Source organism: Camelus bactrianus, chromosome 27 (genome assembly GCF_048773025.1).
Source record: "Camelus bactrianus isolate YW-2024 breed Bactrian camel chromosome 27, ASM4877302v1, whole genome shotgun sequence".
NCBI classification, from domain to species: Eukaryota; Metazoa; Chordata; class Mammalia; order Artiodactyla; family Camelidae; genus Camelus; species Camelus bactrianus.
Genome location: NC_133565.1, coordinates 13,299,052 through 13,321,120, shown reverse-complemented (window position 1 = coordinate 13,321,120; position 22,069 = coordinate 13,299,052). Strand labels below are relative to the sequence as shown.

Here is a 22,069-nt window from a genome sequence, read left to right as displayed (position 1 = left end):
GAACTCAGGAGCCAGATGAAGCTAAAAGCACGCCTGTCTGCTTACCAGGAATCCCTGCCCTGGTGTCCCAGTCTCCTGATGAACACCTCCTTTGAGGCAAGCCCAGGTCAGCTGTCACCTCTTCTATAAATCCTTCCCCAGAAAGAATGAATCCATCCTTCTTCTGGGGTCTTATGAAATTCATCAGAACCTGTACTGATTATTGGTTTTCACATGCATCAGTTAACGGGTGTGAATTTACTACAAGACACTTCATTGGAAGGTTGGCATATTTCTTTGTTTTTCCAAATTGAACAACTGGTTTAGTTGCCTGGGTAAATTCAAGGGCTGTCACATTTTGGTGAGCCTTTCCCTAGTTTTTGGTGCCATCCAAGAATCCCGTGCCTTACGTGGCTCAGAAACGTGGGCACTGCCTCTGCTGATCCACAGTGACCCAGCTCCAGGTGTAGCTCAGATTCTCTGGGGCCTGAGAAGGGTGAGCAGCTGAGTCCCTTCTAGTGGGCGCAGGGAACCCCTCTGCACTCAGCTTTCTGCATCATGCACACTGTGAGCAAATGGGCAGAGCTTTCTCACCACTCTTGAAAGACCTCCCCAGCACCCTCTCCCCTATCCTCTTTCGGAACCACGCCCCCTCTTCAACATCCCAGACATGACTAAGCTCCTGACCCCGTTGACTGGTGTCTGGTGTTTAGACTGTCTTTTTGGGAAAGGGTTGGGAGTTAACTTTTCAACCTTTTGAATCTCCTTAAAACAGAACAAGTCATAAAGAGGATACACACTGGGAGTCCTATCACACACTTTTGCAGCGCCTCCTCTCTGTAAGATGCCTCCTGGCCGACTTGGCTTCTCTTGGCACTTCCAGGACCTAGCTGAGAATCAGGCTGGTGTTTGCCCAGCAAATGGTTGCTCAAAGAACATCCACCTCTGGCGGGAGGTAGGAGGGGCTTGCCTCAGGTCTGTCTGCTCTCCTTGGAGCGAACCTGTGGAAGCCTGCTTTACCCCGCCGCCGGGCGTAGGGGAGAGATGGCCATAGAGAACCGGACCCTGAATGGTCCCGGCGCTCTCCCAGCGGCCCAGCGCCGCTTCTGTCTGCCAGCGGGAGGGAGCGGAGTGGCAACAAAGGAGAGAAAGGACCAGCAGAGCCTGGCGGTGGATAGCCTCCGGCACGCAAGGACCACTCGGTGGAGACGGAGGCGGGGAGGGGGCGCACGTCCCCTGGCGCGCGCGGGCCGCAGTTACCCGGGCTGCAGTTACCCAGGCGGCCGCCGAGCAGCCCCGGGCCGGGCGGGAGGGAGTGGGGACAGGGAGGAGGTGGCATGGGAGACGGGGAGGGGTGGGGCGCTGGGTTGGGCGGCGGGAGCGGGGCTCATCACGTGAAGAGGAGCGCGGGGGCGGGCCGGGCGGGGGCGCGCGCTCAGCTCTTTTAAGGCGCGCGAGCCGAGCCGGGAGAGGCGGCTCCGCGGCCGCAGGCGCAGGCCGGGGCCGGTAGCGGAGTAGAGGGCGCGCTTGCCCGCGGCAGCCCGGGACCCAACATGCGCGGCTCGGTGTGTCTGGCGCTGGTCGCGTCGCTCCTGCACGGTAAAGCCGCCGGAGGTCCTCGCCCTCCACTCCTCGTCCGCGGGATCCCGGGCACATCCTGGGAGGCTCCGGGCGCCCCGCGCCGGGTCCAGGTTTGGGGGTTCCAGCCCAAGACGGGCAGCGAGGGGCGCTGCCGGGGGAGGCGAGCCCCGCGTGTCTGGGCTGCGCAGTTTGGGCGGCGGGATCGTGGGCAGGGCGCGTGGGAGGCACCCCCACTGGCCGCCTTTGAGCAGCCCCCCGGGCTCTCTTCTCCTTAAGTGTCCCTGCAAGGAGAGTTCCAGAGGAAGCTCTACAAGGATTTGGTCAAGAACTACAATCCTTTGGAGAGGCCCGTGGCCAACGACTCGCAACCGCTCACCGTTTACTTCTCCCTGAGCCTTCTGCAGATCATGGACGTGGTGAGTCCCGGCCCGGCTCCGGGTCGCCCTCTCCTCTCCAGGGGGTCGTGGAAGCGTCGGGCGGAGAGGCGGAATGACTTAGCCAGGACACTCTCGCTGGCCCTGGGCCGGGCGGTCCCTCGCTCTCACCCCAATGCCCGCCGCCGCGTGCCTCGGTTTCCCTACCTGCCAGTGAAGGAACCTGGCACACCCCGGCCACCTGTGTGTGGGTGCTTCAGACTCGCCTTTCCATCAGCTTAGAAACTAAGGGAGAAAGTATCTGTCCCGAGCCGGGAATCCTCAAGAACAGGTCCGAATGGTCACATATTAGTACCCCTTATGGTATAAGTATTGGCATACAGTCCGACAAATTGGTGTCAGTTTAGGCATTTCTAGACTTTTCTGCTGCCCTTGGTATGTAACTTCTCTGGGGAGGAGCCTGGCCTTCTGCTTTGTCGCTGGTTCATCCGTGCAGGCAGAGGGCCAGCTGTGAGCCTGTAGACCACCCTTCTCAGTTCCAGTTACGGGCATCTTTTGCCTTCCTGATAAGGGTGGTGCAGGTCGTCTTGCTCCAAGGATGAGCCAGGATCCACAGCCAGGATACACTTGTCTGCTCCTTGAGGCAGCCGCTTCCAGCCTCATGGGCTTCTTGCTTACTTATTTGTGCTCACTTCAGTTAGCACATCTGTGTGATATCTGTGCAAGTTTGTTATTTCACTCTTTGAAACTACTTTGGGTATTTAAGTTTCATTGGCATATCCTTCGTACAAAACAAATCTTTTACAAAAGTGTGTTAAGTTCTTGTAAATGAGTTTCAGTGTCTAGCCTGAACAAGGCTTTGGACTCAGCTCTGGAGCAGCGTACAGGGATAATGATGTTCCAGGGAAGGAAGAATGCGGTAGGAAAGAGATGTGAGGATAACCACACAGGTAGAAAGTGCTAAGAGCCCCCAGAGACATTCACAAGAAAGATGTAAGAAGACAGGTCATATTTCCTGGTCCTGCAATAGAGAGGACCCACTCTACTACTGCTGCCCCGTTGCATCACAAACCTAGTTAAAACTGCCATGATGAATGGCTTCCTCTCTCACACTATGCCTGTGTTAAATGTGTACATCTTTCTGTAGATAGACCAATGCTTCAGAATATTCCTTGTGTGTGTGTGGTGATGTGGACAGGTTATCACAGTGCTGTCCCGTGGGTTACAAGGGCAGAAACTGCTGTTTGCAGAGCTCAGACTGCAGGAAAGGGGAAAGGATGGAAATTTGGGGTTAGGGGAAAGGAGCCCTGGTGTTGAGCTGAGCCAGGGCAGAGAAATGGAGGTGCAGGGGCTTTGGAGGGGAACAGGCTCGGTGGCATTTGGTGTGGGGGGCAAGCACTTTTATGGAGCACTTTTGCTGTTACTTCAGGGAGCTCAGGATTTGTATTTGGGAGCCTGGGTAGGTTCTGGCTTTGTTTTGAATGGTTGGTCTTAGGTAATTTTTTTTAGCAACTTTATTGTGGTATAATTTCTGTATAGTAAACTATATATATTTCAGATGTACAATTTGATGAATTGTACCTATGAAACCACCACCTCAATCAAGATACCTAACATTTCTGTCACTCCTCATGAAGTGCAAATTTCAAACTCCCACTTTATCTCTTCCCACCCCCTTTCCCCATGGTAACCATGAGTTTGTTTTCTGTTTGTGAGTCTGTTTCTGTTTTGTAAATAAGTTCATTTGTATCTTTTTTTTTTTTAAATTTCACATATGAGTGATACCACATGGTATTTTCTTTCTCTTTCTGACTGACTTTACTTTGTATGATGATCTCCAGGTCCATCCATGTTGCTGCAAATGGCATTATTTTATTCTTTTTCTTGACTGAATAGTAATCCATTGTTAGGTAAGTTTCTTAAACATCCCAAGTCTGTACTTTCCTGTTAAGAAACTGGACGTGTTAGCACTTCATTGGTCATTGTGAAGACCCAGAGAATGTGGAGGCAACTTTGAGGGACCACAAAGTTAGACACATGATTAAGACTATGATTATTTTCATCAAAACAAAACACCCTCCCACAGCCCCACCCCTGCCTTGTGCTGGCTGGATGGGGTGTGGAGGTGCAGTGGCGTATCAGCCAAGGAGCAGAAGCAGTAACCAAGTGGAGCAGGACTCCCAGGACTGTGGCAGTTTCTCTTGGAGAGAAGACTGCTCACTATGAAGCTGTGGGTTTCTTCCTTGGTACCTCTGCCTCTTTAAGAGACCCTTGAGGAATCAGGTGACATGAGGGATTTTTGGCTTTTATGAAAAATTTAAGCATAAGCTATAGTTTCATGATGTGATGATTAAGAAGGGAAAAAATAAGAAACATTTTGTCATTTGTCAAGTTAGAAAATTTTTAAGTAACAAAAGTATAAGCACAGTGTGTCTCTAATACATTCTAGTATTAGGGAAGCCCTTGTGAAGACGGCTGTCAACAGTCAGAAGTCATGGTGGGGTGGGTGGGGAGAAAGCCTGGGTCTCACCTTGATCAAGGGTCTAGCCATGAATACGTTGAACTTCCCAACCAGGCAATGCTTTGAGCTCATGGAGTGCCTCGAGCAAATTACTTTACCTTTCTAAGCCTTGTTTCCTCAGGTGTAAAATGAGAACAATAATACCCACTTCACAGGGTTTTGAGAGGGTTAAATAAGAGAAAGTGCTTGACACGCAGCTGTGATTCACCAAAGGTTTGCTTGATCTTCATTATGTAGCCACGCAACTCAAAGGTCCGGACGTCAGTGCCCAGGAAGGAATGGTCACTTGCCCGAGGTTGCTCATTGGTTAGAGGCAACGCTGTGAGGAAAACCCACATCTGTCTTGCAAGTCCTTTGCATCTCCTGCCTCCTTTAGAATCTGTAACTTCTTTTGAAGAGCAAAGTCAGCTTCATTTATTTAACCTGGCTGAGGGCAACTGATTGAATGTGACTGTCCTTCGATCCTGGGCAAAGAGGAGGTCTCTATATCAGAAATAATGAAACATGCAAACATTTGTATTCCAGCCCGACGTGGCTCTGTCTGGTGCTGAAGCAAAGCCAGGTCTTTCCAGAGGACTTTCAGAACCCCGGACAGAGACACGGTGACTCATTAGGGATCCACGTGGCAAAGTCTTAACTGTTTGTGTCAGGTTTTCTTTACAAATTCAGTTCTGTGGGTCCTGTGCTCACCCTGACTGGGCTGTTCTAGAGGCCATTTTTCTCCCCAGATCTTGTTCTTGCTCTCTTTCTGCCAGCAGAGATTTCCTGGCTGGGGTAATAGGGAGATAACATATGATTCTACATTTCTTGTTTTCATGGAAGGTCATTTACCTGTTTATCAGCTTATTCCGCACATACTTACTGAACCCTTCTTGTGGACTTTCTTAGATTCTGGGAATTTATACCTGGTTAAGGGATTATTTCTACTTCTGGAATTCACAGTTTATCTAGGGAGACTGACATGTAAATCTCAGATTACCTCATGTGTAATTGACCACTAATGTCTGTCCAGAGTGGTGCAGATACACACAGGAGGACATATTTCCCTCCAGCAAGAGTGGCTAGGAATTAGATTTCTAAAGGTGAGTAGGACTTTGCCAGTTGGAGAAAACCAGAAAGGCTTAACAGGTAAGGCGATCAGTGTGAGGAAAGACTGAGAGAGAGGTGAGGACAGCACACCTTCAACAAGGTGTGTTTACAGAACACTGGCTCCTGGTTGATCTTGGCTGCGTATTTTGCTGCTGAACTCTTCAGAAAATTCAGTGTGCCTATATTTATTGAGAATTTCTCAAACAGGGATATCATATTGACCAAACTACTCACTTTTCCTTACATACACTTTTGAAAGCATTAGATTCTAGAAACGCACCTTGCAGGGTGAAGGATTGGGTTGTCTTCTGGTGGGAGAGCTGAGGGGCATTCAGACCATAGACAGGAGAAGGGTAGAGTGTGAGATGTGTTGCGTGCTCTGCAGGGCATCTACCAGGACATGAGGCAGTGGAGGCATTGTGCTAGAGGTTTTGTGAAGCTGCAAGACCAGCTTGCCATGGCATATTTTCCTAGAAATGGGAACAGTCCAAATCATGATATTTATATTAAATCCAACAAATATAAATTATAGATTAGAATGAAAAAAATGTGCATACACTTTAAAGACAGAGTGTGTGCTTTCAGAGGACTAGTTTTCCCTGCTGTGACCTGCTTTAGCTATCCACCAGGCCCCCTTGGTGAGGCATGGGGTGGGGAGTGGGAAGGGGTGGTGTAATTTTAATTGGATAAAAATGTTGCTAGATCTCTGTTTAGATGGAGGGTGCAGAGGGCAGTGTGTGTGTGGGACCGATTAGAGAGAAGAGGAACTATAGGCAAGGGATGAAGAGGTCGGAGCTAGAATGGTCACTGTGGGGATGTGGAGCGGTGGACAGACTCCGAGACATTTTGGGCATATTGTCTATTGTATATAACCATGTACGTGAACTTCATGTAGGTACATAGATAAATTTGATAAAGGAAACTACCTAAATTATTCCGAAATGCACACTTTGACTTATGGTGATTATTAATTTACTTTGTGGGCTTGTAACTGGGGTGGTAATGAGATGAGGCATAAGAAATCATTTTGAAATGATGCAAATGTGAGGTTCTAAACTACCAACGGTGTCTATAATATTTCTTCTTTATGTCTGCCATCGGGTCGTTCACCTGTACACACACATCTAAAGACCATTCCATGTGTTGCTTTACATAAAATAAATGTGTACAGTTACGAAAGTGTGTCTGGAAGGCAAGGTATTTAAAATGAATAATATGGATCAGCACATGATTATTCAGAAATGTATGGCACATAATTATGCATGGATGATTTTTGCTGTTATATAGATTTTGGATTGTAGATTCAACTTTCTAGCAGCTTTAGTCACAAGACAGTAGAACCCGGTGGTCGTGCATTTAGGGTTTGGTACCGCAAAGGGCAGGCATGGGTGTGGAGCTCAGCACTTAAGCCCATGTGTGTTATTTGAAATCCCTTGGGGGATTTAAAATGCTACAACTCTAATTTAATATAACCAAATAGGTGTTGTAAAAATGATACATCTTGAATACAGTCTGTGAAGAAAATCCACAGTACCATTATGTAATTATCCTAATAATGTTTTTTTCCCTTTTTAAAAAATTGGAGTATAGTCTATTTAAAGTATTGTGTCAGTTTCTGATGTACAGCTCAGTGATTCAGTTATACGTATACATATATATGTTCCTTTTCATATTCTTTTTCATTATAGTTTACTACAAGATATTAAATACAGTTCCTTGTGCTGTACAGTAGGACCTTGTTGTTTTTCTGTTTTATATATAGTAGTTTGTATCTGCTGATCCTGAACTCCCAGTTTATCCTTTTCCACCTCTTCCGCTGCTGGTAACCATGAGCTTGTTTTCTATGTCTGTGAGTCTGTTTCTGTTTTGTAAATAAGTTCATTTGTGTCTTTTCTTTTTTTTTTAAGATTCCACATATGAGTGATATCATATGGTATTTTCTTTCTCTTTCTGACTTACTTCACTTAGTATGATGATCTCCAGGTCCATCCATGTTGCTGCAAATGGCATTATTTTATTCTTTTTTATGGCTAAGTAGTATTCCATTATACACACACACACACACACACACACACACACACACACACATACATACACATACACATACATGAACACACACACGCATATAAACTCACACACACCACAACTACTTTATCCAGTCATCTGTCAATGGACATTTAGTTTGCTTCCATGTCTTAGCTATTATAAGTAGTGCTGCTGTGAACATTGGGGTGCATGTGTCTTTTTGAATTATAGTTTTCTCCAGGTATATGCCCAGGAGTGGGGTTGCTGGATCATATGGTAAATCCATTTTTAGCTTTTTAAGGAATCTCCATGCTGTTTTCCATAATGACTGCACCAGACTACACTAATAATGTTTTTATAAGTGATATTTCTTATAACCACAAATGTAATATGTATTCTTTGCAAGAAATCAAATTAAACATAAGAAGGACTGCAGGGGAATAAAATTACCCAAATCACCATTACTCAAGGCATTTGGTGCAGTTTAGGCTATCTTTTCTCATATTTATAGGATATATAGAGAAATATTGAAAAATTAAAATGGCATGACATTCTTATGGCACCTTAAACAATACTAGTATACATTACTTTTAAAGTGACACAAATAGGCCAAGTAGTAAACTAATATGAATTTTAGAATAAAATTATATATTCAATATCTTATAATATCCTATAAAGAAAAAGAATATGAAAACAAATATGTACATATATGTATGACTGAAACATTATGCTGCACACCAGAAATTGACATTGTAACTGACTATATTTCAATTAAAAAAATAAATAAAATAAAATTGTGTTCTTTCCTTACTATTCCATAATGCTCACCATCACTCCATATTCCATCCCTATTCTTATTTTTTTTTAATGGAAGTATAGCCAGTTACAATGTTTCAGTTTCTGGTGTATAGCATAATGTCTTATTCTTATTTTTATATTAGAAGTTGTTTAGAAAATACTTGTTGAAATGATTCACAATGTTACTTATTAAGTTACAAAATGATTCTTGATGTTACTTCTAAGCCTGGTTGCTTTTTTATTTTGTCCCAGACATTGTGTGTGAAAAATTGCAGAGTTAATTTGAAGATCTCCAGGACACACCCTCACTCCAATTTCATGGTTGCTCCTGACAAGCCAGATGTAGGTACCAGCAAGCACAAATCACCTTAATTCAGTTAGTAGTTGCAAAGATGTGGACCTGGTCTTCCATTCCTGCGAGGGCTGGTTTATTTCTGAATTTTGCAGATCCATTCTAGGGTGTGAATATGGAGAACTTACCAGGATCTTCCCTCTGTTCTGTGGACCCTGGGCTCCCACTTGTCCTGCTAACTCTCGAGTCTGTCAAGATCTGCTTCAACTTTTGGCCTCTTAGGCATTGCTATAGAATCATGGTTTCTGGTGGTTCTGGAAAAGTGGCCCCAGATCTTTTTACTCTCCTAAGCTTCTCTCCCTTTCATGGGTCTTGGTCCTGCTGCCCCTCATTGCCCTCATAGTTTTTTGGAGCCTTCACGCACAGGATTGTTGCATTTTTCCAATTGTTCTCTCTGGAGGGTTGATGAGAACCACCTAGTTCATCATGGCTGGCAGCAGGAGTGAAATTCTAAATTAAGACTTGTTTACTCTACAATGCATCTTTCATAATTGATCCAGATTTATTATGGTAGAAATTGTATCCCTCTTAAACCTCTTTATGGCTCTGGGACATAAGGTACAAAATTCTTTTAGCTTTATAGACTGAGGATTATGGGCACTTTTATGAAGGAAGCTTGCTTGCAAATGCTGCTTTTCAAGTCTACCACTGAAGTGGCTCCCCAAAGGCTCAGTTCTCTCAGAGCTCTCGATTCATCCCTGACTTGCTGTTAAAGGGAGAGAAATAATCTTGTCATGGAGGGATGCCAGTGAAAATCTCTCCTCCTCTATGGATTCATCAAGATTAGGTAGTGTTTTATTCCTTGGAGAAGAAGAAAGTAATTTGGACTTTGTAACTCCTATGTTCTTTATTTCAGTGGTTTCTTTGTTCATTTTCAACATCAGCTATCAATGGTTTTCACAGAAAGAGCCCTCTAAATAAAAACAATTAAAAAGAAAGTTTGCATGTGTGTATTTATGTGTGTAAGCACACATACACCCAGACCTGTTAGTCTTATCTCTCTTTGCTGATTTTTTTTTGTTATCACAAGATGAGACATCACATAATATGCTTATTAAGTTTCCAAGAGTAAAAGCTAGAGGTTACAGTAAAGGGCTTGGAGTCACAACTCCCAGAAAGCCAAATGACTGAAACTAACTTGAAATTGAGTAAAGAATTGTTTAAAATCCTGCTTTATGGGTTAAAAGTCGCTGCCAGGGAGCTGGCTGTGGGAACTGGACATGGGGCTGACTCCAGGCTCGGAGTCAGGTGGTAGAAAAAGGAGCTGACCTGACCCCAGTGCAGGAGCCAGTGGACAAAGTAGGGGACATTGTGGTTATCATGGTTAATGAGTGGCACCTGTGAGATGATTCCCAGAGTGGGAAATTTATAGTGGGATCACTGAGGGCAAATCATCAGCAAAGATTCCTGTCTTGGGGTAAAAGAGGTGGTGTTGAGCAAGAAACAGCTTCTCTCTCTCTCTCTCTCCCTCTCTCTCTCTCTCTCTCTCTCTCTCTCTCTCTCTCTCTCTCTCTCTCTCTCTCTCTCTCTCTCTCTCTCTCTCTCTCTCTCTCTCTCCCCCTCTCTCTCTCTCTCTCTCCCCCTCTCTCTCTCTCTCTCTCCCCCTTTGGTGAAGAGAAAGCAGATGCTTAGGTAAAGCTCCAGGTGTTTCGAAACTTCAGAATTGTACAATTTTTTTTGATCTAATGTATCTGTTTTAAGAAGCTCACACATACAGTGTATCATATTGGGGGCTTGGATTCAGCAAATTTAGCTAAGACTGCCCACTGGTTGATTAAGCTCAAACTAGTAACATTTACAGTGAAAATCACTGGTCTGGAAACATTTCTTCCTTCACTGTTTTCTATTAAGATGTTTTACTGACATTTGAAGTAACCTCTTTAATACCCTAGCTAGCTCTTAGAGAGACATGTTTCATTTTGAAAGTCATACTTTAATTATGTGTCGAAGTTTGAATTGTAGTGTTACATATATCCACAGTGCGGCGCAGTATCAAAACCAACTCAGTTTTACAATATCAAAGCCAACTCAGTGGGTTATCACAGGGAACCCACGTGGGTCATCACGACCCAACATAGCTCTTCCTCCCTTTCTTCCCACTGGAAAACTGTTAGCCTGATGTCAAGCACCAGGATTTAGTTTTGCCCTTCTCCAGAACTTTACATAAGTGGAATCACACAAGTACACAGTATGTGTTGTCTTATTTTCTTTTGCTCACTTTTATTTTTATGAGAGTCACCCCAGCTGTTGCCTGTTGCTGCAGATTATTCATTTTTATTGTGTGACTGTAACATGATTTGTCCTTCTCTTAATGGAGATCAAAGTTGTTTCCTGCTTTTTTCTATTATGAAGAACACTGCCATGAGTATTCTTACACATGTCTTTTTTTAAATTGACATATATTTGATTTACAATGTGTTAGTTTCTGGTGTACAGCATAGTGATTCAGCTATACATACACATATATATTCTTTTGTTTTTTTTTTCCATTATAGATTATTATGAGATATTGAATACTTTTCCCTGTGCTATATAGTAGTTCCTTGTTGTTTATCTGTTTTGTACATAGTAGTCTATAAATATTAATCCCAAATCCCTAATTTATCCCTTTCTTCCTTCCCCCTTTGGCAACCATAAGTTTATTTTCTCTGTCTGTGAGTCTATTCTTGTTTTGTAAATAGTTCATTTGTATCATTTGTTTTAGGTTCCACAAAACAGTGATATTATATGGCATTTGTTTTTCTCTGTCTGAATTACTTCACTAAGTATAATAATCTCTAGGTCCATCCATGTTGCTGCAAATGGCATTATTTCACTCTTTTTTATGGCTGAGTAGTATTCCATTTTGTGTATATATTTATATGTATATATCACAACTTCTTTATCCATTCATCTGTCTATGGACATTTAGGTTGCTTCCATGTCTTGGCTGTTGTAAATAGTGCTGCTATGAACATTGGGGTGTGTGTGTTTTGACACACATGTTTTTGTATTTCTGTCTGTCATGTGTGTAGATACACACTTGGGGACTTGCCAGGCCAGAGGATGGCATGTTGCTGACTTTTCCAGATGAAGCCAAACACTTTTCAAAATGATTGTAGCAATTAACACTCTCATCAGCAGTATCTGAAAAATTCTTGTTGTTCTGCATACTCACTGACACTTTATATTTTAGTCTTTTAAATTTACCATTCCAGTGGGTGGGGAGTGATACTTCCTTGTGACTTTAATTAGCAGTTTCCTGATTACAAATAAAGTCGAGGACATAACCATTTCTTAATTTTCCACTTGGTATTGGTGTCTTCTTTTGTGAGTGTTTATTCATGTCTCTTGCCTATTTTTAATCTTGCCTTTTGTGTGTGTGCTGTTTTTTTTTTCCCCTTATTGGGATTTGTGTAAGTTTTTCTATATTGTGGACATAAGCCCCGACATAAATGTTTTCGCAAATATTTTCTAAGACTCTCCGGTTTGTCTTTTAATGTCCTTTCTTTCTCTCATTTGTAAACTTTTAATTGAAGTAGAATATGCTTACAGATAAACAGTATCTTTTGATGAATGGAAATTCTTAATGGGCTTAATTTTATAATTCCTTTCTTCTGTGTTTACTGCTTAGTTTGTTATGTTTAAGAAGCCTTTCCCTTCTTCAAGCTCATGAAGATATTTTCCTATACATTTGCTTTTAAAGGCTTTTTGCTGTTGTTGTTTTACCTTTCACATGGAAATTGATGATTATTTTGTTTTTCAATGATAATTAAAGGATTCTTAGTGTAATGACTACATGGTTGGTGAACTTTATCGCATGTAGACGTTGTATTATCCACTACGTCTGCCCACAAATGGATGTTTCAGTTATTTAGTATGTCTATAATATGGAAAAAATGTAGAAGCTAGGGCATTTTTTAATATTTAAAAATGTCAACAAGACACACAACATTTACAGAGCCAACAGTAAAGGGTTTACAAAAAGCCTGACCCTGCTCCATGTTTCTCATTGCTGTTCATCTCTCAAAACCTTCTGCAGCCTCTGTTTCTGGTTATGACTCCTATTTTATTTTATTTTTTTTTACTTTTTATTCTTTTTTGGGGAGGGGAGGTGGATGACTACTTAGGTTATTAATTTATTCATTTATATGGAAGCACTTGGATTGAATCCAGGACCTCAAGTATGCTAAGCACAGGCTCTACCCCTGAGCTCTGCCCTCCCCCATGTGACTCCTATTTTAATACTCTGTTTATATTTCTATTCCTTGATGGTCAACTCTACCCATTTCTATGACTTGGCTTATTCACAGCTTGCCCCAACCCCTCTCACACCTCTGTTCTCACTTCTTCCACTGGTCACTTTTTTACCTTCAAAAGGGTGAAACCAGTAAAGTGGGTCAACAGGTGTAGTGATGGAAATTAAACTTTGGATGGTGAGCACGCTGGGGTATGTACAGGAGTGAAAATACAATGTCGTACACATGAAACTTATATGTTGTAAACCAATGATACCTCAATGAAAAATCAGAATAATCTTTACTGTATCTATGAACTAACTTGCTGGAAAAAAAAGACAGTCTCAAAATTTGTAACTTTTGTTAACTGTAGTTCAGTTTCCAGTCTCTGTAATCACTCCTGTTCTGCTCCTACTTCTCTTTATGTCCTTCCATCTCAACTTTGGTAACATTCACATTTTGTTCTGCAGCCATATTTAATTTCTCTATCCTTTCTTTAATTGAAGTATAGCTGATTTACAATCTTGTGTTAGTTTCAGGTGTACAGCAAAGTGGTTCAGTTATACACACACACACATATAATATATATTCTTTTTCAGATTCTTTCCCATTATAAGTTATTACAAGTTATTGAATATAGTTTCCTGTGCTATGCAGTAGGGCCTTGTTGTTTATCTATTTTATATATAGTAGTGTGCATCTGCTAATCCTAAATTCCTAATTTATCCTCCTCTTTCCCCTTTGGTAACCATGAGTTTGTTTTCTATGTCTGTGAGTCTGTTTCTGTTTTGTAAATACGTTCATTTGTATCATTTTTTTTAGATTCCACATATAAGTGATGTCATGTGGTATTTTTCCCTCTCTGTCTGACTTACTTTAATTAATATGATAACCTTTAGGTCCATTCACGTTGTTGCAAATGACATTATTTCATTTTTATAGCTGAGTAGTATTCCATTGTGTATATATACTGCAACTTCTTTATCCATTCATCTGTCTATGGGCATTTAGGTTGTTTCCATGTCTTGGCTGTTGTAAATAGTGCTGCTATGAACGTTGGGTGCACTTTTTGAGTTAGAGTTTTCTCCAGATACATGCCCAGGAGTGGGATTGCTGGATGATATGGTAAGTCTATTTTTAGTTTTTTAATGAACCTCCATGCTGTTCTCCATAGTGGCTGCACCAAATTATATTCCCACCAACAGTGTAAGAGGATTCCTTTTTCTCCACACTATCTCCAGCATTTGTTATTTATAATTTTGATGTTAGCTTGATTATACTTAAAACAAAAAAGCCACCATCAGGATTTGGTGACCGTGTTAGCAGTGTTCTCTGCAAAGCCGCTTTTTGGAGCCCACATTTCCTTCTCTGTGGGTCTGGTGCTGTGGGTTCCATGCTGTTCTGTGGGGTTGAGTGTCCATGTCATCTGGGCCTGGTGTCAAGCTCAGATGCTCTCCTTTTCTACCCCCTTCGCTAAGCCTTATCTTACCTTCCTTTCTCTAAGTCCTCAGTCACTCTGTCCCCTGGGTCCTCCTCTGTTCTCTGTTCTGCTCCACTTGCCCTTCATTGTCCAAGGGTGCCAGTTGGAGGGTTGTCCTTTCCTTCTTCATTTTTGTAGTTCCTTTATTTTAAACCAAATGACATTATTTCTTCTAGGGTTACTCCCCATTCCCCTGCTTCTTCTAATTTTACTTATTTGTCTTTCTATTTATTTTTTCTGTTTGTTTGCCAAGACTTCCTAAAATGCCTTCTGAGTCTTAAAAAATGCTCTTTGTATTTTTTAATTAGGGAGCAGGAACATTGGTGGAAGTGCTGTCGTAGAGGACAGCATTTATTTTTAATAAGATAGCTTGCTTAACTCAATATTTTTAAATTATTAAAATTGCAATATGTAATGAACATAAACATGTTAATGAGATAGTTTATACTTTTAGGGGAGGGTAGAACTAAGTCTTGGGAATCCATGTGTGTTAGGCTCTCAGTTAGCACTGGCCGGGCATCAGGGACTTCAGCCACATTTTGCAGTGGCCACCATGTTGTACGGTACAGCCCTAACCAGTCAGATCCATTTGTTTGAGTGTTGACCCCATGGAGTGAGGAGAAACCCAGGATGCTGGTTATTCTCAGAAGGGAGTTGACAAAGCTTTCTGTGCATTCACCTGGGACAGCTCCACTCGGTCCTTACTCTCTCCTGCCCTCTTCCAGACTCAGGGCTCTTCTAAGCTCTGTGGGCTTCTACAAAGCAGACCTGCTCCCTCCACCCTGAAACCTGCCACCGATATTTAGCACATGACTTCCTCTGTCTGCTTTTACAGTCACCAAGCCTTCGTATGTGCGTGTGCTCTCTGCTTGTCATGTATTGAAATATCTTGTCTTTTTATGGCCCTGTTCCTTTTTTTTTTTTCAGTTTAGCTATTTTTTCTTTAAGTATAGTTGATTTACGATGTTGTATTAGTTTCTGGTGTACAGCATAGTGATTCAGTTATATATATATATATATTCATCTTCACATTCTTTTTCGTTATAAGTTATTACAAGATAGTGAACATAATTCCCTGTGCTACACATTAGAACCTCGTTGTTAATCTCTTTTATATATATTAGTTTGTATCTGTCATTCTGTTTGTTTTGGGGTGTTTATACTGTTTCCCTCCTGTATGTTAATTTCGGTGGTCTTGGAGGGGAAGGGGACACAGATGGGTATAAGCTGGCATCTTGAACTAGAAACTTATAGGATACTCTTATCAGCAACTAAGCCAATGGTCAAAATATGTTATTTTGTAGTTTCCATCCATTATGTGATTTACAAATCCATGTTGATACTTCCATAGTATCATTTTAATATTTAATGGGTCCCTTTAAACTTACTGAGCAGTGAACACTTGGGCAGAGTTGTGCCTGCCACTTTCTTAAGTTAATGCAGTTCCTAAGAAGAGCGTCTGAGCCTGTCCTTGAGATGGTCTTTAGTGACCTACTGAGTATATGCCTACGAGGTATTATCTAAATAATACCGTTTCCTATTCTGTGTTTGCACCTTTGACTTAAGCAAGAATGAGAGAATAAACATTTTCACATACTTCTTATGTTTATGATTTATTTAAATGTAAATGAATGTTTTCTTTTAATGTAGCCCCTGTAGAAGGTGATGCAGTTACACTAGTAAAGCTATTAAAATATCAATACTTTTGGACTCTTGTTATTTGAAAATTTTTGGTAGAGATACTCTTATTTTCAGATGAGTTTCTTTACTAAGACTGACAGGACTAGCTCAAAGCAGGGTCTCATGATGAATGTTGGTGGCTCACAAATGAGATGGAGACGGATTTTCTGTTTTTCTTTTGGCTGCTTATAATATGACCCTGGAGAAGAATAAAAATGCCCCAAATTGTCCTAAGCAACTTAAAACAGTTCTATACCATTTTCAAAGACAGCCTTAATGAGGTAAGGCACTTTTTGGTATGTTAGCTTAAGAAATCTTGACTTTATATTTATATCTTATGTAGTAAATGAAACATTTTATGGGTTTTAAAAATCAGTTGGAGGAGGGTGGGTACAGCTCCGTGGTAGAGCACGTGGTTAACATGTGCGAGGTCCTGGGTTCAATTTCCAGTACCTCCATTAAAAAAAAAATTAATTGATCAAAAGTTTTAAAACACTTAAGAACAAAACATTTTATTTTTTTTAACATTTTTTATTGATTTTTAATCATTTTACAATGTTGTGTCAAATTCCAGTGTAGAGCACAATTTTTCAGTTATACATGAACATATATATATTCATTGTCACATTTTTTTCTCTGTGAGCTGCTATAAGATCTTGTGTATATTTCCCTGTGCTATACAGTATAATCTTGTTTATCTATTCTACAATTTTGAAATCCCGTCTATCCCTTCCCACCCTCTGCCCCCTTGCCAACCACAAGTTTGTATTCTATGTCTATGAGTCTATTTCTGCTTTGTATTTATGCTTTGTGTTTTTGTTTTTGTTTTTTAGATTCCACACATGAACGATCTCATATGGTATTTTTCTTTGTCTTTCTGGCTTACTTCACTTAGAATGACATTCTCCAGGAGCACCCATGTTGCTGTAAATGGCGTTATGTTGTCGGTTTTTATGGCTGAATAGTATTCCATTGTATAAATATACCACTTCTTCTTTATCCAGTCATCCATTGATGGACATTTAGGCTGTTTCCATGTCTTGGCTATTGTAAATAATGCTGCTATGAACATTGGGGTGCAGGTGTCATCCTGAAGTAGAGTTCCTTCTGGATATAAGCCCAGGAGCAGGATTCCTGGGTCATACGGTAAGTCTATTCCTAGTCTTTTGAGGAATCTCCATACTGAAGAACAAAACATTTTAAAAACTTCTTTACAAGCTTTTTTTTTTTTAAAGCCAAAAACATTACTTTTGGATTTTTTTATTAAATGTTTTAGTTACTCAACAAATGGTGCCTGAATCACTTAGGACGATGTTTTGTATTTGCCTGAAATATCTGTAGATTGATGACCAACAAAATTCCTCGATGAAAACTAAAGAATAACAGGTATTGATAAAAATAGACAAAGCCCATAGAATCCTGGTACTTGGGGACATACACATGCTGCTGGCTGGTCTTCAGGGGCACATCCTATAGACAGTTGGCTGTCAGGAGATACTTTTCTTATTTTTAAGTTAGGTAAATTGCATGCAGTGTAGATATTTAAAGCAGGAGAATCTCTGGGAATCTGGCTTTGAGGCGTCCCTGTCCTTTGTGTTAGTGGTCCTGTGGTTATAGCTCCAGAGGCAACGGCAACTGCAGGAAAGGCTTTTCTCTCAAAGTCCTTACTCCAGAGAGGGGGTCTATATTGACACATGGTCTCAGAGATGAGAGGCATTGAAGGCAGCTTTGGGTACCTGGAATTGGACCAGGGGCGGCCCCCAGCTGCAGGGCATCCCCCCTCACCTCCTCTCCCTTGGAGGGAGGGCAGCATGCCAGTTGGTCCCCTCCTTCCTCTTGTTCCATGTGTGGAGCATTTCGTGTGATGGCCGTGGCCCAGGACGATCCTCTGTCAATAACCATTGAGCGTGAATGAAATCAACACTGTGCAGATGGCACCTGCATTGTTCAGGACAGGGAAAATTACAGGCAGTGGATTAAATTAAAAACCGAAAGGGAATATTCATGACAGGAAATGTGTTTCCTTCCTGGAGGTGGTTTGTATCCAAGGAGCAGCAGGTCATTGACATCTCATCACAAACCAGCTTTCCACTGGCTCCCCGCATTTTGCTTTTTCAGATATCACTTAAAAATTACACAGAATTAAAGAGAAGTGCTTTTACAGTGCTTGAAACTTCATCTCGGATAGAGGCAATGAACAGAATGATGGGCTACACGGTGTAGCTTGGTCTGGATTGGAAAGGTTACACCTGTTTCAGAAATGATACGCTTCTGGAGGAAAATGGGTCTCCTTCTGGGTTTGCCATCACATCTGCAGGAGACCTGGAAAGGGCTGTGGGTGTGGACCTGGGCTGGGCGTGGTTCAGGGCCTCTCTCCCTTGTCGATAGGTAGCTTTTTAGGTGTATGTCAATGTCTGTTATTGAAAAGAGCCCTCAAATGGCATCATCTAAGATGTGCATAACTTTAAAGTTTTCAGACACGTTCATACACCTGCTTTTTGCTGCTTCTTTGATCACATGAACTAGGTGTTATATTATCATGACCATTCTTGTCTAGGCAGAGAAGATTTGGGGACTTGATTCCAGGCTTTCCTCATATTTTTTGTTTGGCGGTATTTTGCTTGTTTGTTTTTCAATTTTTAAATATATTATGCAGTGTCCAAGATACTTGAATAGATGACCAATGCGATTTAATTATTATTTTGAATTATTTGCAGGGTTTGGATATTTGATGTGTCTTTTTTTTAATGGAGATCCTGGGGATTGAACCCAGGACCTAGTGCATGCTAAGCACATGCTCTACCACTGAGCTATACCTCCCTTCCCCTCCTCTTTTAAAAGCAGTTTAAAGATTTAAAAAAAATTATTTATTCATTTTGGTTTTTTTTTTTTTTTGAAGGGGAAGTAATTAGTGTTTTTTTTTTTTTTTTTAATTTATTTACTTTGATGGTGGTACTGCGGATTGAACCCAGGACCTCCTGCATGCTAAGCATGTGCTCTACCACTGAGCTGTTACCCTTCTCCCACACATGTCTTATTTCATTCAAGTTATCGTTTCTGATGCTCAGATTATCAAGTTGATTCCTGTGTCCCTTTGGTATGGTCCCCTTGATCTTTGATAGATGCTCTGTTTTCCAGAAGAAAATAAAACGAGGTCCCAAGTCTGTCCTGTACCTCCCACTCCAGGCCTGAATCTGCTTTATCAAGAAATCCTTCAGTGGGAAACTAGCTTTGGAAACCGCTGATTGACAGTAGGCATTGTAATAAGTTCTGACTTGACTCTAGTAGTTATCTCAGAAAGAGATAACTGAGCAGATGGGAAAGTAAAAATATAAAGAAATCGTCTTTTTAGAAGAATGTTGAGGTCAAGGAAGACCTGAAAACTTAGATGTAAAAGACACACTGAGTATTTCAATTTCAGTGTACTAAGGATAAGAAAAAAAATCTTAAATTCACCTACAACAGAGGAAAATCATTTGCCATAGAATAATTACCAAAATGACATCTGTGGTCTTATTAGGAAATCTGGATTTGAGAAGAGAGTGGGCTATAATGTCAGAGCTCAGATGAGAAACTGATTATTTTATTTTATTTTATTTTATTTTATTTTATTTATTGTAGTATAGTCAGTTTATAATGTGTCAATTTCTGGTGAGCAGCATCATGTTTTAGTCATACATATACTTACATATATTCATTTTAATACTCTTTTTCATTAGATACTGTAAGGTACTGCGTATAGTTCCCTGTGCCGTACAGAAGAAATCTGGTTTTCATCTATTTTATATTTAGTAGTTAATATTAGCATTTCTCCAACTCCTGATTTATCCCTTCCCACCCCCTCTCTCCCCTGATGCCCACAGGTTTGTTTACTGTCTGTGAGTCTGAGAAACTATCATCTCCCAAATCTCCTCAAAGTCAAGTAGAAAAACAAAGTTTTCAATTATGCAAGGATCCAGAATTTACCACCTGCAGATTATCCGAAAGAATTGCTAGGTAATGTATTCCAGATACGCAAAAAGAAAAACAAACCTTAAGCAAAGTAAGTGGGGTGTAAGAAGAACTAGTCAGAGATCATAGGAAATTTCCATCAAGCCTAATTAACCATCAAACAACAACCCTCCCTGAAATGTTAATAGCAACCATTAGCCCAAATATGTATATTTCTCTCTCTCTCTCTCTGTCTTTGTGTATGTGTGTGTGTGTGTGTGTGTGTGTGTGTATATATATATATATATATATGAGAATATGTGTTTTCAAAAATTTTACAAAACTTCTATAAGAGTGGAATGAGGTAATAAAAGTTTCGGGTCTTGAAATCAAAGCTAAGAAACTTGAACACTCCAGTAATATTTAGAAACAGTTTTAAGAAACACAACAGAATACTGGGGGAAACAGCAGCACAGGACGATGACGGAAACAAGCCCCATTCTCTCATTCATAATCACTGTCATGAACTGGGTACACGTGCCTATTTAAAAACAGCAATCCAGATTCAGTTTTAAAAGTCCTAGCCATGTACCACTTTTCAAGAGAAGACTTATAAGAACTTAAATTGACTATACTTCAATAAAAAAATTTTTTTAAGTAAAATTTGAGCTAGAGTTTACATGGCATTAAAAAAAAGGGGGGACTCAGAAAGGCAAAAATAGACAAACAGATAAACAGATGGGGAATAGCTCCAGCAGGTGGATGTTAACAATGGACACAGCACTGTACTTTACCCCAATAGAGGCTCACGGTGATGCTTAATTCTGTGTGTCCACTTGCCTGGGCTGGGAGATGCCCAGAAAGCTGGTAGAACACCAATTCTGGGTGTACCTGTTAGGGAGTTTCTGGAAAAGATGAGCATTTGAACTGGTAGACTGAGTAAAGATTTCCTTTACTCTTGCTGGTGGGCTGCGTCAGTTCACCGAGGGCCTGAGTAGAACAAAAAGGCAGAGGAAGGGTGAGTTTGCTCCCTCTTCTTGAGCTGGGACATCCGTCTTCTCCTGCCCTCGGACATCAGAGCTGCTGGTTCTTGGGCCTTCCAGGTTCACAGTCCTGGGGGGACTCCCACTGTTGGCTTCTGGGCTCAGGCTGAACTACACCACCAGCTTTCCTGACTTTCCAGCTGGCGGATGGCAGACCGTAGACCTTTGCGGCTTCCGCGACTGTGTGAGCCAATTCTTATGGTAAACTTCTTCTTCTTTATGTATTTATATACATCCACTTGGTTCTGTTTCTCTGGAGAACCCTGACTTACACACTCATCACGGAAAGCCACCTGCAGCTGGCCTGGGAGGAAGGGTGGCTTCACGGAGCCGAGAATGTATTGAATGAGGCATCAGAGCCCAGTGGGAGGATGGAGCACACATGTCAGGAGGTGATGGGCAGTGCTGGGCATCCTGAGGGGTGCTGTGGAACTCTGACTCTGGATGCTCAGCACGGATCGTGAGATCTGAGGGGTGACGGCCGTGGACAACACTGACACCCGGCTCTGCTATAAGCATGTGATCAAATCCATCCTTGCTGAAGCCCTGCGGAAGGTACTGTTATTCACCCATATTCTGTTGTTTGCACACCAGAGTTGGTGCAGTTCATGGTGCTGTCGTAGTGGAGTCACTGGGCACTGAGAAACCGCAGATGGCAGCAGACTCTCGTGAGCTCAGCTGACCGCCGTCTGGATTGTGCGGCGGGTAGACTGAGTTACCTCCATCCTTCACCCCATCCTTCACCCATCGCAGACCAGAAGCCAGGTGATGGGCAGGAGAGGAAGAAGGGATATGGTCCAGGCACTTTCCCTGCATGTGGGGAGCAGCCTGAAATGGTTCAGAGCTGAGTTCAAATGGTACTTTTTTTTTTTAATGAAGGTACTGGGGATTGAACCCTGGACCTTGTACATACTAAGCACATTCTGTACCACTGAGCTACACCCATCCCTCAAATGACACTTTCTGTAGAGAGATTTCCCAATCCCCTCCAATGAGACTT

General features: G+C 41.7%; 1 protein-coding gene across 1 annotated transcript in view; it reads left to right on the top strand.

Annotated features, from left to right (window-relative positions):
* Window positions 1-1,426: 1,426 nt before the first annotated feature.
* The window catches only part of LOC105081153 (neuronal acetylcholine receptor subunit alpha-7), a 106,589-nt gene continuing 85,946 nt past the window's right edge, over window positions 1,427-22,069 (top strand). Inside the window, exons 1-2 of the mRNA XM_074354050.1 lie at window positions 1,427-1,578; window positions 1,837-1,976. Coding sequence (XP_074210151.1) covers window positions 1,533-1,578; window positions 1,837-1,976 — 186 coding nt within the window. The 5' untranslated portion in view covers window positions 1,427-1,532. The remainder of the gene's footprint in view (window positions 1,579-1,836; window positions 1,977-22,069) is intronic.